General features: G+C 50.5%; 1 protein-coding gene across 5 annotated transcripts in view; it reads right to left on the minus strand.

Annotated features, from left to right (window-relative positions):
- Positions 1 to 16,876, minus strand: part of LOC135916807 (parathyroid hormone/parathyroid hormone-related peptide receptor-like) — a 972,783-nt gene that overhangs the window by 302,577 nt on the left and 653,330 nt on the right. For all 5 annotated transcript variants that reach the window (XM_065450243.2, XM_065450244.2, XM_065450242.2 and 2 more), the window contains exon 3: positions 14,882 to 14,995. In XM_065450243.2, coding sequence (XP_065306315.1) covers positions 14,882 to 14,995 — 114 coding nt within the window. The remainder of the gene's footprint in view (positions 1 to 14,881; positions 14,996 to 16,876) is intronic.

Below are 16,876 nucleotides of genomic sequence, written 5' to 3' on the forward strand. Positions count from 1 at the left end.
ATGAGCGTCCCCTTTGGAATGGGGCGGTGGGTTGCACCACCAAGCTCTTGCTGTTATACTCCCTAATGTGATACCTAGGTTAAACAATAAAAAAACCACAATGAACACCCACACCCAAGTTTTCTGAACACCTATTGCGAACTGTGCTTTTCTACGTCGCCGTTTTTTGTCGTTTCCCTACTTCCACCAATCCTCCGATGGCCTCTTATTATAGCCTATTGCGGACATGTTTACTTTTCCACTGGTCTCGCTGAACCTATGGGCTTCAAGGAGGCCATTGGTGCCTAAATCGACCGCTGGGTAGACGTCTTCATATTCTAATAAAACATGCTCCATAGTTTGCCTAGCTTTATCGCAGCAAGCAGATGCTGCTTCTTCCTTCTTTTATCTCGTTTTATAGGTGCGTGTTCTAAGGGATCCAGGTCTCTTTACGAAAAGTAATAAGCTTCCCTTTGAGTTATCATAAATTGTTTCTTTCCTGATTTCGTTTCTTTCCTCTTAAGTAGTTACTTATGGCAGGTTTCTTTTCCATTGCCGCCACCCATGAGATTATTGCAGCCTCTCTGACTTTCCGCTTGACCTTCTTTGTTGCTGTTTTGCCCACTCTACAGGCCATATACTTGCATGGTAAGCTTCCTCCTTCTTTTCCTCCGCTATGAATCAATGTTTTTCCTGTACAGATACCTGAACACTCTCACAGACCATTTATTTCCTTTCATATTCGGCAGCCATTCTTCATACTCAATTTTACTGGGAGCTTCCCTCACTTCAAATCTAGTCTAGCCCATATCACCCTGCACAGCTTCATTTGTAGTCTTCCCGTGAGAGCCCAATGCGAGGCGACCTACTGCCCTTTGGTTCCCATCGAGTCCTGATTGTACCCGTGATTTAAAGCAAACAACCGCATTTCCAAAAGTAAGTCCTGAAACCATTACACCTTTCCACATACCTCAGAGGACCTCATACCCATTCTACCCCCATAGCACCCTATACTTCATTATGGCTGCATTTCTCTTCCCCTTCACTGTTATTGTTATTTCCTGTGTCTCCATATATCTGTTGCCTTCGTTTATTCATATACCAAAGTATTTATTTTCTGCTCCCCGAGGTATTTCCTGGCCCTGTATCTCCACTGTCTGTTCACTGTTTTCATTGAATACCATAACACCTGATTTTCTAACAATAAATTTAACACCTAAATTGTTGCCTTCCTGTCCACAGATATTGCCAGACGTTGCAAATAACTTTGCTGCTTAGCTAGCAACACAATGTCGTGCGCATAAAATAAACCTGGGAGCTGCTGCTCTACTACTGTACCCACCTGTTTGTATAAGAGATTAAAGCCGATATTACTATCTTCTAGCGCCTTCTCCATCCTCACCGGTTTGCGATATAGTAAGCGCCACCTGTCGGAAAACAGACGAAGCTGCAACGCTCTGCGTGCGAGAGTTTGTGGTTAGAAAGGGAATTTCATTTCTCGGCTTCTGCCTGGCCTCTGCTGCGACAGCCACGCGTGTTTTCACAGCGGCGGAAATAATTGAAGACGCCGTCACTACATTCCCGTTTTCTTACATGACATGGACCTCCGACTTATCGAAGCGTACCCTTCATACTGATCGTGTGTAGCAGAATCAGCATCAGTTGTATTGTGATGATTAGAAATATCACAGGATGTTAATATACAGATGGAGGTACCGAAGTCAGGCTGAAATGGGACCTTCTTTACAAACTAAACGTAATAAAACACAAATTACAGCATATTGCAGTTTTAGAGCGCAGCTCTTTGGCGTCCGTTCCTGGGTTTCGCGTCGTCGTCGGCGTTGTCATCGGCCTCGTAACCAGCTCCGCCCCCCTTTCATCCCCCCAGCGCTAGCAGCGACCGACTGAAGCGGGAGACACATGGTGCGATTTTGGGTGCGATCGGTCGTACGACCATTCGCACCGGCAGCCGCACTCAACAGGTTCTCAACCAAATCCCCCGCACGCGGCGCCGAATCGCACGCCGCGCATGCGACCAACTTGCTGAATATTCTCGTGCGACCGCCGCATCGGTCGGGCGACCGCAGCCAATGACAGCGCAGGTAGCGCGAACGTCACGGCCACGTCATAGACCCGACGGGGCGGAGCCGGCGAGCGAGCGCCTCGCCGCTCCGATCATGTCTGTTTTTTTTCTCCCTGGTCGAAACGAGGGCCTCTTTCGCCGCTGACGGCGGCACATAAATAAGCAGCAATTTGTTTCTGACACGAAATAACTTATAGAATAAAGTGGCCTCAAAAGAGTGCATGTTATGAAACGTCGTGCGATATAGTAAACGGACGCCGTCAGCGCAGATGCGCCAGCAATCGTCTATACGAAGCGGCTCGCCTGAGTGGCGTGTTTACTCATCGCTACTAACGGCACCGAGAAAACTAACCGTATTTTCACTTAAGAAAAACATAAATGTTCAAGCATTGATTGTGCTGATGAATTTAGGCGATTAATTACGAGCTGCGGACGCATCGGCATGGGCCCTCGGCCTCGGATAGACGGCCGGCGAGCTAGGCCTACACGGTCTCCCAGCGATCGCAAGCTCGCCTGGCATGCTCGTTCGCTTCTGTCGGCGCCAATGAAATCAAATGTGCTGCAATATAAGCGTAGGATAACTGCGTACACGTTGTGCCGACTAACATAGACGCTTCGTTTTACGAGCTGCAAGCGATCGGCGATCGTGTCACAAGCGCCACCGGTGTCGGATTCGGTGGCCGAGCGAGCTGTGCCTGCCGGCACAGCCATCGGCGGCTGTCAAAGGAGCCGTTACTGCTAACGCGGCCTTGTGGAAACACGTCTACAGTGCTTCCATGGGCGTGTTTATATTGTCATCGTTTGTTCCAAACAAGAGAGCTGTGCAAATACGTTTGCTTTCACTTTCTGTTCGAAGTTATGCAGCATTCCAAACTTCCACGCAGGGGCGCCGGTTCTGGGCGGAGCTAGCCGCCGCTCGGTCATTCGTACCATGTGTCTCGAATCGCCGCATGCGGCAAGTCGCACACGACGCGCCGTACGACTGATCGCACGGAAAATCGCACCATGTGTCTCCCGCATGATACCGCTGGATGCCGCTGACGCCGCTAGAGAGTCAAGATAACGTGACTGCATAGAACACCGTCGCCGCCATGCAGAAAGAGGAGGAAAGGGTCCCCCCCCCCCCCCCCCCCTGTTCTTGTGTGGCGGATAGGGTGCTCTTCAGTTGCCGACGCGCCGGTTATTTCACGTAGGCCCCGGCACGTCGACGAATACGTGACCACCTTCCCACGGCTAGACCTGGTTCTTAGCGCTGCGGAAGCGAGGGTATCATATTGTTTGTGTCGGCATCGGCGGCGTTGTCCCTGAAACCAACTCCGCAGCTGGGGTTGACTCACTATCGGCGTCAGCGGCATCAGTCAGTCGCTGCTATCTCTTCCCTCCTCCCTTTATCGTGTTGTCCGCTTGCTGCGCGCGCTTCTGCCCCCATCGTTTGCCGCTGGGTGTACACGCCGCCCCCCTCCCCTCTCTTCCTGCGAGTGTCCGGTTGTCAAAGCGCCGGCTCGAACTTAATTCCTTTCTTCGCTCCTCCTCCAATGCAACCCCTGTGCGGTGGAAATCAGAGAGCCAGATCGGTGGCGGCGGATCTGTATATGTGCACCGCCCGAGCCGAAATTGCCGCTGCCGTTCGCCCTGTGCGGTGGCAATCAGAGAGCCAGATCGGTAAAAAAAAATTCTGTGATAGCGCATACATGTGTTGCTCGATTTCTTTGCCTCAATCTATCGAAAAGGTGAGACAGCTTATTTCTTGTAGCGCAGAAAGCACAAGGACGCAGAGGAGAAAGGCACACACAGGCGCTAATAAATAAAAATAAAGAAAATTTTGTTGAAAGTTAGCGAATGTGTATGTATGCTTTCTGTTCTACGTCCTTTCGCTTTTCGCGCTACAAGAAAAATTGCAAAATGTTACACCAACAAGCCCAGATATATACAGACAGATTATAGCAGTTTCCACAAATCGTTAACAAGGAAGAATTGCAGGTCTTAGTATCAGTAGTATAATTGAAGAACTAAATATGCATAAGTGAGAGTAATATAAAGAAACACAGAAGCATAATCTCGTTGAACACTAACAAATTAACAGCGTAAATGACATAACATACAAAGCATAATTTACGAATTCGAATATATATGCAGTATCTGCTTACTTTTAAAACTGCTACTGTTCGCCAGGCTCATCGAGCGTCGGCACTCATGGAACAAGAATATCATATATTTGGAGACTGCTGATGACAGCACGGGACTGGTGCGAGCGACACGCACTCCTTCAACAAAACATTTATTGCACGTCGTTGAAACACGCTGCCCGTGTGCCGCTGAGTGGCCCCACACGGTTTCGCGGACTCCATGGCCCCGCGTGGCGCATGAGCGCATGAGTTTTTCTCGTGTTTTTCTGGCAGAGTGGATTTTCGCCAGGCAGAGTTTCGGATGCTTTCTGGATAGCAGCTGAGTAAAATAAACAATGGTCGCTCGCCGCCATCACTGTGGGTACTCGACGTATTGGAACGCGTGCGCTTGAGCGCTATCTCTCCGGAAAGTCTTGTCTCGCTGGTGTAGGGTACCGAGTGCTATGCGTCTGGTTCTCTGTGGACCAAGCGTCTCACGTTTTCTTCGATATTCCTTTGGTAGCCACAGCAGGTGCCCAAAGTAGGCATTCGATTGTGACCAGCATGCTTCCTTGTGTGTTTTTTTTTCATTTCCATGCCCCCGCCCCACAAAAGATAAAAAAGACATTGTTGGGGCGCAGCGAATTGTCGCAAGGTGAAAGTTCCATTTTGTTGCTTCTTCTTTTACGGAAAGTAATGGGCCACGGAACGCTTCAGTTGCCGGATACTCTTATTATATTGTGACACGCTGACGAAGAAGATGTTTTCAGCTTGATCGGAAGGAGACGAGGCTCTGGACTTCGCGCGCTGTCTACCATCTTGTCAGCTGCTACAGTTATTGTAAATATCCTGCAAATATATGTCTGACTGTTTTTAACCCCGTAACATTTTTGGTGGAGGTGCGGGGTATCAAGCCCCGTACCTCTCCGACTTTCCTCTCCGACTTTTCCGACTCTTGTGACTCCGACTCTCCTCTCCGACTCCGACTTTTGTGACATACCTCGAACACCTATCGACGATCCTATCTGTTTTCCGTCAAGCGGGGCTACAACTAAATTCGTCCTAGTGTCAATGCGGTCGTCGTGAAATTTCTGTGCTCGGGCATCTCGTCGATTCTTCTGGTGTACGCCCTGATCACGATAAAATACGGACAGCGAAATACTTTCCCGTGCCAACATGTGCCAAGGATGTTCGCCGCTTCTTGGGCCTTTGCTCCTACTTCCGTCGGTTTGTCTGAAATTTTGCGAACGTTGCGTGCCCTATGAATCAGTGCCTCAAGAAAGACGCTGCATTCATTAGGGGCCCTGAGCAAGCTGGTGCTTTCAGCGAGCTGATTGGGCTGCTTACGTCCCCGCACATTCTCGCTCACTTTGACGCGTGAGCTCCAACAGAAGTCCGTACCGATGCCAGTGGCCATGGTATTGAACTATCTTGGCACAGAAACAAGAAGGGCGAGCACGTGTTATTGCCTACGCCAGCCGCCTTCTTTCCTCTGCTGAGCGCAATTATTCTATCACCTACGACTGTCTGGCTCTCGCTTGGGCAGTGGGTAAATTCCGCCCCTATTTGTACGGCTGCCAATCGACAGTCATCACTGATCACCACGCTCTGTGTTGGCTTTCGTACCTTAAAGATCCTTCAGGGCACCTTGGCCGCTGGGCTCTACGCCTTCAAGAATACAACTATTCAGTTGTATACAAGACCGGCCGGTTACATCAAGATGCGGACTGCTTGTCGTGCCATCCTGTCGACCCTCCTGACGCTTCTGCGGCCGGCATGCCTGTCACCATTCTCTCCCTGGCTGCTTTTCGCGATCTTGAAGCCGAACAAGGTCGCGACGCCTCCTTACAAGACCTTATTCAACGGCTCACTTCAACAACGCCCGATCCTTCCCTTCACATGTTTGAACTCCAAGATGGTATATTGTAACGTTCTAACATGCACTCATACGGCCCTGCCCGACTCTTCGTTGTGCCTGAGCATCTGCGTGCGACTGTTTTCGCCCAGCTTCATGATGTACCGACTGCCGGTCACCTTGGCGTGTCACGAGCTTATCACCGCATTCGTCGACGCTTCTTTTGGCCTGACCTATACCGTGACGTCTGCCGTTATGTCGCTCCGTGTGACCTTTCTCAACTACGCAAAAAGCCGACCACACTCCCTGCTGGTCGCCTTCAAACACTTGACGTACCATCAGAACCATTCTTCCGTGTAGGTGATAACCTTTTAAGCTCTTTTCCTACGTCGGCTTCGGAAAACAAGTGGATTGCTGTAGCAACAGACTACGCCACCCGATATGCAATCTCACGGGCTTTTCCGACAAGCTGCGCAACCGATGTCACCGTCTTCCTCCTAGAGAACGTCATCTTTCACCACGGCGCCTCTCCACAGCTCCTCACTGACCGAGGCCGCTACTTTCTTTCTGAAGTTGTTAATGACATTCTACAGTCGTGCGCGACTAAACACAAGCTTGCCACAGCTTACCATCCACAAACGAACGGTCTAACCGAGCACTTTAACCGAGCCCTTACTGACATGCTGCTGTCCACGTATGTCTCCGCTGACCATCGCGATTGGGACATTGCGCTGCCGTTCGTTACTTTCGCCTATAATTCGTTTCCCCGCGAAACCGCAGGCTTCTCGCCATTCTTCCTCTTGTTTGGCCGCGACCCTACGCTACCTTTCGATACCGTTCTGCCTCCTAGTGTGAATCACACATCCGAGTACGCCCATGAAGCCATACTCAAAGCACAAGAAGCACGCCATATTGCCCGACGTCGACTTGTGGAGACGCAGAGCTATCAGCGGCGCTTATATGACGCCTCCATTGTGATGTCCATTACGCACCGGGAGCCCTGGTTCTCCTTTGGTCACCGTCGCGATGCGTTGGCCTCTCGGAGAAGTTACTTTCACGCTACTCTGGCCCTTACCGGGTCTTGCGTCAAGTAACTGACGTTGTATCGTTAGTAGTGTCGACAGAGTAACAGCCTGGACCAGTTTTCAGCAAACAAAGACACCCCAACGTTTATTCGTGCTCGTTTTATACCCAGTACAGGAAAGGGCCCACAAGTGGCGAGCATGCGCCGAAGATGCTACACGCAGGCACGTATCACTTCAGCTTATCTACCTTATACATCTTCCTTTCTTGGAAGGAAACTAAACAACTTTAACGTTTTAACCAACAAATGCGCTCAGAAGAATACACAGCACCGTCACCGATTAAAGTTTGCGTACGCAGTTCAGAAGGTTTAGAGCTCACGGAACTTGTACGAAATTGTCGTCATATCTCAACCCCTGTGGTTGTCTTCTTTCGCGCTGGGATCTTCTTGGCTCTCGTGTCGGCGGCGTAATGGCGGGAGCACTTTCGCTGTTTGGTTGGACCTGGTAAGGGGACCCGTTCTCGTGGCTGTCGTCTGGTATGTCGTCACTACTAGGCACAATGCCGAAAGGCTCAGCCGTAGCCATGAGACGTTGTCGGTTGCGTCGCAAAACGACGCCGTCTTCGGTGGCGGCCTGGTACGACCTTGGTTGGGCAGTTGCATTAAGAATCTTTGCTTTCGGTGACCACGAGTCTCCTCGTACTCTGACAATCTGGCCTTTTTGTAGCGGTGCAAGACTGCGTCTTGGGGTTCGGTACCGTTCATGTTTCTTTACCGACTGTCTGTGAGCTTCGTTGAAGTCTGGGAGAGTTACGCGAAGTTGTCTGCCCTGAAGCAACTCTCCTGGCGACTGACCATCTTCTAGCGGACTGCTCCTGTAAGCGAGCAATCCAAGCCACAAATCATCGTTCATCTCCAACGTCTTCTTGAAAATTCGCTTTACTATTTGAACGCCTTTTTCTGCGAGGCCATTCGAGCGAGGAAACCGCGGGCTGGACGTAATTTGTTTCAAATCGTACTTCTTGGCAAAGAGTGAAAACTCATGACTCGCAAACTGCGGGCCATTGTCTGTGCACACTTCAATAGGTATTCCATACTATGCAAACACTGCGCTGAGGTTTCTCACAACTGTGGCCGTCGTTGTGTCACTTAGACGTTGCACTTCCGGAAAGTTGGATAATGCGTCAAAAACACACAGGAACGATTTTTCGGCCCACTGAAAGATATCGACACCTACTCGGTACCATGCATGTTCAGGCACTGGACGGTCAATGAGCGGTTCACTTTGCTGCCGGTATGCATACTACTGACAGACTGCGCACCTCTTGATGTGTGCTTCAATGTCAGCATTGAGACCAGGCCAAAACAGCAACTTACGCGCTCGAGATTTGCATTTATCTATTCCCTAGTTGCCTTCGTGAATTCTTCGAAGTAGCTCAAGGCGCATGCTTGACGGTATCACCACCTTGCATCCCTTAAGCAACACACCACTCAAGGCAGCCAATTCACTTTCGAAGGATTTTAGTGTCCCAGGGACTGGACGACTGCTTTCCAAGCAATGGATGACTTGACTCAAGTAGTCGTCTTTGCTAGTTTCTTCTGCCAAGCGCTTCAACGTTTCCTCGCTGACAAGACCTAATGGAGACGACAACGAAGTGTTTCTATCGTAGAACGCTTGTACCTTTGTCTCACTTTGTTTCTTTCCAAACTCTGGGAGCTGCCGCTCCCGTGTTGTGGCAATGGACGAAGAAGCCCTCGAAGACCTTCCTGGAGCCAAGCCATCACGTGCGGTCGCGTCCAGGAAACGTGGAAATGCGTCAAGTGACACGGACAGCGAGGCAACCGAGTTGTACTCCGACAGCGTCGACTCGTCGGACGACGATTTCACCCTTGTCATGAGCCGAACCACAAAAAGAAGACTACTACGGAGGTCAGCGTCGCCAGGTGTCTCTACCGTGAAGACAATACCACAGCGTTAGCCGCACACTATGCTCTTCATGCCTGTGGACCCAGTGTCAAGTCTGCGACTCCTAAACAGGCAAGTCCTTTCTGCGTTTCTTCAGGGAGTCGCGCCAAATGAGATAAAGGACGTGAGAATAAACGCACGGAAGAATGTCCTTGCAGTAGATGTTCTACACCGTAGTGCACTGCAAAGCCTGCAGCACGTAACGGAGATCGACAAAGTACAGGTGCGATCAATGATACCTACTGGCTGCAATGGGACTATCGGCGTCATTTATGATGTCGATATTTCTATACCATCCGACGACTTACCAATATTAATAAAGCCAACTACAGAAGGCACTCTTATCACGCACATCACAAGACTTGGCAACACCCGTTGCCTGAAGGTGTGGTTTGATGGAAACAGCCTTCCCTCACATGTCAAAGTTGGCCACGTCTGCCATCCAGTCCGCCCATACGTACCGAAGCCGCTGCAATGCTACAAATGCTGCAAGATGGGCCACGTAAAAGGTGTCTGTAGGAATAACCTCGTGTGCCCATGGTGCGCTGAATCTCATTCAGCAGATGTCTGCCGCGCAACTGTGTTAAAGTGCCCTAACTGCCATGGTACTCATGAGGTCTCATCCTATGATTGCCCGCGGGTGAGGAACGAGCGAGCAGTACTCAAACGTATGGTACGGGACCATTCAACACACAAAGAGGCTGCCGATACTCTCAGGCGACGACGACATCGGCACCGAAGAGCAGCACGAAGAGTTACGTCTACTGAAAGATATACACCATCTTCCGGCAAAGCGGCTACCGTATCAACGCCGACTTCCACAAAAATAGACATTGCGAAAACGAAGACTGGGGCAACACTCTCACCTCCTGAAGAGCGGCCTACACTTCCAAAAGCACAACCTGCCTCGGAGTCACATCAAATTGCGCCGCCCTCAATGCCCTCCCGAACCGCGGATGGGACGACGACTGAGGATCGCCAAGTCACAGTGATGCTGAAGTCACATATGGACGCCATGCGAATTCTACTGAGCAGCATGAAAACCCCGTCGGCACAGAGCGCTCTGCAGGTGCTGGACATTTTGAGTCCGGTGCTTGCGGCTCTAGGGTAAAACCATGGCCCGAGAGATGCCATCGTTTTAAGAGGAAGTCAAGAATGCATCTGTCTTTCAGTGGAACGCCAGAGAGCTTAAGTCACGCATGTCCGACTTTAGACAGTTTGTCTTTACGCACCAGTTCCCTATCATGGCGATTTGCGAGCCCAACCTGTCAGCTCCCACCAGACTGTCCGGGTATGAGTGCTTTATGTCCTGTACCCACGGAGAGTGCAACAAGGTTGTTGTGTTTATACGCCGTGACTTGACTTATGTACATCGCCCAGTGCCTCCTGACGAAGCAAATCAATACGTTTGCTTAACAGTGAAGAAGAAAAAGCTCACGTTTACAATTCTCGGAGCCTATTTATCTCCAGCAAGCCATCTAGATTGTGAGCGCCTACGGGGAATTTCGACATCGACTCCACAGCCGTGGGTGCTCTACTGGTGGCATTAACGCCCACCATTACCTATGGGGAAGCTCCAAAGTTAACTCCAGAGGCAGAGCGTTGGTGTCCTTTGCCTCTGAATGCAAATTTTGCTTGTCAAATGATGGTAGCCCTACTTATCTACGTGGATAAGCGTATAGCAGCTGCTTGGACCTAACCTTCGTTTCACGGTCACTTTCGAGAAGAGTGCACTGGTTTTCCAATTTAGAAACACGGGGTAGCGGCCACATCCCAACCTATTTGAAGATCGAAGGTTTGGCTAGCTCCAAGTCCTCCAGAACCGTCCGCTGCACCGATTGGCCTAAATACAAAATAATAATGGAAGACTGTTGTCGTGACGGCACCTCTTCTAACCTACAGGGCGCGATAAAGGATGCCATACATACAACCACGCATTTGCTTTCGAGGAGTTCTTCCCGCACCGATTTCGACATCGAACTAGCAAAACTTCGAGCAATTCACCGTCGTGTGGAGCGAAGATATAGACGCACGAAATCCAATCATGAATTGAGATTGGCTAGACGTACACAAAAAAAATACAACGCCACATGAACAAGCTGGCTTCGCGACAACGGGCATCCTTTTGCGAGTCCCTGGATCCGCGAAAACCTTTGTCGCTTATATGGAGGACTGTTCGTGGCCTTCGCACAACCTTTGGTCAGCGCCACCCGTTTAAATATCTGGCACTTTATCTACAATGAAGAGATATTGACGTCGCTGAATCTGCAGAAAGATTGCTGGCGAGGCAAATTTCGATGGAACGGGTACGGGTACGCTCGACCACCCACTGTTCTCACGCGATCCCCGCATGGAATGCCCTTTTTCTATGGAAGAACTAGAAGCTGCGCTGGCTTTGTGCAGGCGTTCTTCAGCGCCAGGACCTGATGGTATCACATACCATGCCCTGTGTAACCTAGGAGACCAAGCTCGGAAGGCACTCTTGCTCTTGTACAACGACTCCTGGCAGACGGGTACGGTTCCGCAAGAGTGGAAGTCATCTCGCCTCATTCCACTTCTCAAAGCTGGCAAGTCGCCTTTGGACATTTCCTCATACCGTCCGATCGCACTTGCCAGCTGTGTCGGAAAAACAATGTAAAGAATGATTTTAACACGTCTTGAATGGTACTTAGAGTACTATGAAATCTATCCACATGCTATGGCCGGATTCAGACGGGGCCGTTCGTCAACAGACAACGTTGTTGACTTGATAACATTTGTGCAACACCAAAAGGCCTGTAAGCGACTATATGCTGCTCTGTTTCTAGACGTTAAAGGAGCTTATGATGATGTCACCAATGAAGCCATCCTTAGCACGTTAGAAGCTGTCGGACTTGGTGGTAAGATGTATATGGGTGTGCAACTACTTACAGAGGAGACCATTCTACGTGCACACAGAAAATGGCCCGACATCCGAGCATTACGGTAGCCGAGGAGTCCCTCAATGCGGAGTGCTTAGCCCGACTCTTCTCAATCTCACCCTCAGTGGATTAGTTTACAACCTGCCAAGCACCGTACGACTTTCCATCTATGCGGACGGCATCTGCATTTGGGCATCAGGTGTGACACGACTTCAGCTTCGCGCACGGCTTCAGAAGGCAGCCACAATGACGTCATGCTACCTTCGTGAACAAGGACTTGAAATTTCATGTGGAAAGTGCGCAATGGTGGCATTCGCGAGGAAGCCAATGTCTGGTTACGGCGTATCTATGAACGGACAACTTATACCATACAGCAGAAGTCACAGGTTCTTGGGAGTCGTACTTGACAGAGACCTGTCTTGAACTCCGCACGTCAATTACGTGAAAAAGCGGCTGACTGCTATCTGTCACCTGTTCAGGTTCCTTGCAGGAAAAAGTTGGGGAGTATCTATACACGCTATGTTACAGTTGTACATGGCGTTGTTCGTTGTATTCCTGCGATACAGCCTGCCGGCAATATCCAACACCTGCAAGACTAACCTGCGTACGATTCAGAGTATTCAAGCCCAAGCCCTTAAGATATGTCTTGGCTTACCACGCAGTGCATCAATGGCTGAAACCATGGCCCTTGCGCAGGATTACCCGATCACGACGCACATTACCGTTGAGACAATGCGTATGCATCTCAGGCAATATGCCAGGACCCCTTCCTACCACTTAGCGAGCCTCACTGCTGCAAGGCCCTGCTCTACATTTAGCGGTATTATCAGTGCACATCGTGCGTCGTTTCCTTCAGAGTACGCACCTGCAGCCAAGCCAGCGTTTCCTCCGTGGTGTTTGAGCCGTCCACAAGTGCATACAATGATTCCAGGACTACAGAAGAAGACAGATCAACCGGCCCCTGCTCTAAAACAGCTGAGCTTACTTCTTCTGCATGAAAAGTACAGCAACCACGTGCACATCTATACCGATGGATCGACTACGTCGTGCAGTTCTGGTGGTGCCGTGGTTATACCAACGCGAGGAATGACCCTGCGGTTCAAGACATCGCATGTCACGACCTCAACGGCGGCAGAACTAGCGGCCCTGCGTCGAGCACTGGAATTCATTGATTCTGAAAGACCTAGAAAATGGGCTGTGTTCTGTGATTCAAAACCGCCATTACAGTGCACGCAGTCAGTTCTCCGACACGGATGTCACGACCAATTAACATACGAAGTCGTGAAACTTTACCATAATGGCCAACAAAAAGGTCACGAAGTCGTTTTTCAATAGGTACCTGCCCACTGTGGAATCAGTGGCAATGATATCGCCGATAACGCTGCTCGCACAGCACATCAAGAAGAGCACAGCGTTCCAATTCCGCTTTCGAGGACTGACGCTGCAAGGCAGCTTCGACACCTGGCACGCAGCCTCACAGTGACCGAGTGCAACTCGCCAAACTTACGACGTACACGAGTATGCCTTCACAAAGGCATACTCTACATTAATTGGAGTTACTGACAGTGCAGCATGCGAGGTCTGTGGCACTGAAGAAAACATCGACCACCTGCTGCGCCACTGTCCAAGATATGCCCTAGAGAGACAATAACTTGTCAAAGCTTTCAAAAAACTGGACAATCGGCCGCTTTCTGTGCAGGTGTGCCTGGAACACCGCCCCCATCGCCCGTCGGCCCATAAAGCGGTGAAGGCGCTTTTGTGTTTCGTAAGGACGACGGGTTTGTGCGACCACCGGTGACTATTAATGCCATTTCTGTAAAGCCACACGTGTCAGCGAACTTGCCGCAATTTCCTTCTTCCCTTCCCTCCTCTCTCTCCCTGTGATCTTTGCTTTCCCGTTTCCCATTCCCGCGGTGTAGGGTAGCCAACCGGACGTTATTCTGGTTAACCTCCCTGCCTTCTACTTCGCCGACAAAGCCGAACAGGTGGCTGTAGCCATCGCCATGGCCACCACGAACCGTTCCACCATCTTCACAGACTCGCGAGCTGCCGTTAGAGCATTCATGAAAGGCTCGGTATGCAAGGAAGCCGCTCGCGTTCTCTCTGCAGCATCTTGGACAGGCAAAAAGCACTTAATCTGGTTCCCCGGTCACATGGGCAGCGATGCTCATGAAGCCGTCCCCAACGCCAACGAACTTGCTCACTCCCAGGCGCGAGATCTCACCCGCCGCGCCGGAAGTGGGCAATCGGAGGCTGGGGGATGGCAATGGCACAGGGACCCTCTCCTTACTTTTAACGCGGTCTGCAGGTACTATCAACTAGGGCGTCGGAAGTTTCCACTTCCACACCCACACCTAAACAGACCACAGGCAATCACCCTGCGGATGCTGCAGACGGAGACGTATCCGTGTCCATTTATTTGCTCAAAGTTCCTAGGTGGCATCAACCCGGGCTCTCCGCGCTGTGGACATCCCAGATGCACTCTTAAGCACATGCTCTGGCAGTGCCTCGACTTGTGCGGGGGCTCAGGGTCTCCCTCTTCGGAGGAAGACTGGCTCCGGCTCGTCACCAGCTCCGCCAAGGAAGAGCAACTCAGGGCTGTCCAGAGAGCCCGCGATATCGCCGAGAGTCTCAACGTCCCGGCTCCGTCGTGGGTGCGGCCCGCAGACGCTGCCCCCTAACGGGGACACTCATCGTCTTCTCAGGACCAAAATAAAAGTTCTTTGTCTGTCTGTCGAAGAAAAAAGGTTGGTATGTGGTTTTAGAATACGGGGAAAAATCCGGTTGAACCAGATTGTCTTGAAACATGTTTGGGGTGTAGAAAACGGGTTAAATCGAGTTTTACCCGATAACGAACAAGCCTTTAATTAAGGCATATGGTGTGGCCGCTTGCATTCAGATATTTTTCGTTGCACAACTAAAACGCCCGTCAAGTTATTGCTTGAACAGTGAAAGAAAGCTCTGCACACCTGATGTGTCGAAGCCGAAGACGTAGCTCGGGCACTGCGTCCGGGCCACGGTGCCAGCTGGCGTCGCCCTCCAGCACACCAAACCGTCCCACGTTTGCGGACAGCTCAGGATTCCTGTGAACACAACGTATCCTGTTGTAGCGTCCCAGCTTAATTCATCGCCACTCATAGCAGAATGAACAAGCTTTCGCAAAACAGTTATTTCTCTCAAAAATAATTGCTAATGAAGAAAAATCGCCATTCCTGCTTTCATTCTCTCAGAAAGGCGAAACAACATGTGCAAGAGCTCTTAAGTGCGTTAAAATTATTCCATCTGTGACGAGGATCACGACGAGCTCTGGTGTCTGCCTGAAATTTCGACGTTAAAATACCTACGTCCTGCAATATGCTCATATAAACGCGAATACATACAGCCCAGGCACACTTTGCTTTGTTTTAAAATAGCCGACGAGGTGACAATCCTAAGAGAGGGAGAGAGAGAAACAACTTTATTTAGTCGCCTGCAGCGCCATCCATACTTAAACATTTCTTTTCATAATTTGTAAATAGTGAGTGTTGGTAATATGGTTATTTCATACAGATCTGAAAAGAAAAATATTTTTGTCATTTGGGAGCGTGGTGATTCTTCGTGTTCTTTTACTAGCTTGTATTTTCATTTTGGTGCCGTTGAGACCTTGAGCACCTGGCCATAGTCCCGCAAGTGGCAGTCCATCTCTACGACGTTAAAACTGGCGATATTGCTCGTCTCCGATTAAAAGAAAAATTGAATTGAATTCAGGGGTTTTACGTGATAAAACCACGATCGGATTATGAGGCGCTCTGTTGTGGGGGACTTGGGATTAATTTTGACCACTAGGGGATCTTCAACGTGGCCCCAACGTAGGGGGAACGTATGCAGGGGCCAAACCCTATAACAGTTCGGAAGGGGAACCGTTCACGTGGCGTCTCCTGATTGGTCAAAATCGTGCTTGCATCAAAGGCCGTCACAGACAGCGGGGCAGCACAGCGAATTACGATCACGTCACGCATCTGTCAATCATTTCCAAGGCGAACCCGTATTTGGCTAAGGGCGAAACCGGCGAAGGGGTAGTCCGCTTTGGGTCCCGTTGCTGCGGCTCGTCTGTTGGCTTGCGACCCTGGCCGCGCGTGCCGGTCGCGCGACGCGGGAGACACGCGGGCGTTGCACGAGCCTGCGTTGGTTGCTTCGGAGGCTATTACTTGCCTGTGTCGTCTGCTTGGCGTTGCTCTTTAGGTGTCGACCACGACTGGAAGTGCGATACGCGTTCGAAGAAATGACGGATAATGATTTGCACCGCCCTTGCCCGCTTTCTAAGTAGACTTTTGCAGGCTACGCTATCAACTGGAGGAGACTCGGGTGCAAGCGTGCCATTGGTCATTCAAGGCCGAGGAATTGCGCGCTGCGGTTCATCGCCACCGGCCTGCAGCTCCCAGGGGTCGGTCGGAAGCGAAGCATTCATCGGAATGGCCTAGATCTCTGCTGACGACAGTGTCCACGAAGTTGCTCTCGCAATCCCTGTATTGGCCGGTAGAAAGGCTGGGTAAGCTTTTTCGTGACATCCGGCTCAAAGCCAATGCCAAGGAGATATCTGCATCGTGAGGTCTAATTCCCAGTGCTATTGCCACCATGAATAGCTAGCAGATCACCACTCAGCGATGAAAAGGGTTCAACCTAGGCTGGTCCAGCGCTTCGTTCGTTCGGCTGATAAAGCTATACAGTAAGCACGGAAAGATATTCTAGAGCTCTCTTATTTGGCTGCCCTTTTTTGTCTAGTTCCGGGAGTGCCGTACTATGTTCCTCAATTTCACGGCGCAGCGCTCACCACCAGCACCACGCTTTTCGATTTTACTTCGGGCAGGCAATGCAGGGCCCGTATATCGGTCACTTTCAAGTTCCATTGCTTCAAGATCGCAGGGATAGCGGCAGCGCGGCAGTGAGCGAGTCATGTCTGAGCCGATGACGAAGGGCGAAAAAAG

This window comes from Dermacentor albipictus, chromosome 1, assembly GCF_038994185.2.
Source record: "Dermacentor albipictus isolate Rhodes 1998 colony chromosome 1, USDA_Dalb.pri_finalv2, whole genome shotgun sequence".
Taxonomy (NCBI): domain Eukaryota; kingdom Metazoa; phylum Arthropoda; class Arachnida; order Ixodida; family Ixodidae; genus Dermacentor; species Dermacentor albipictus.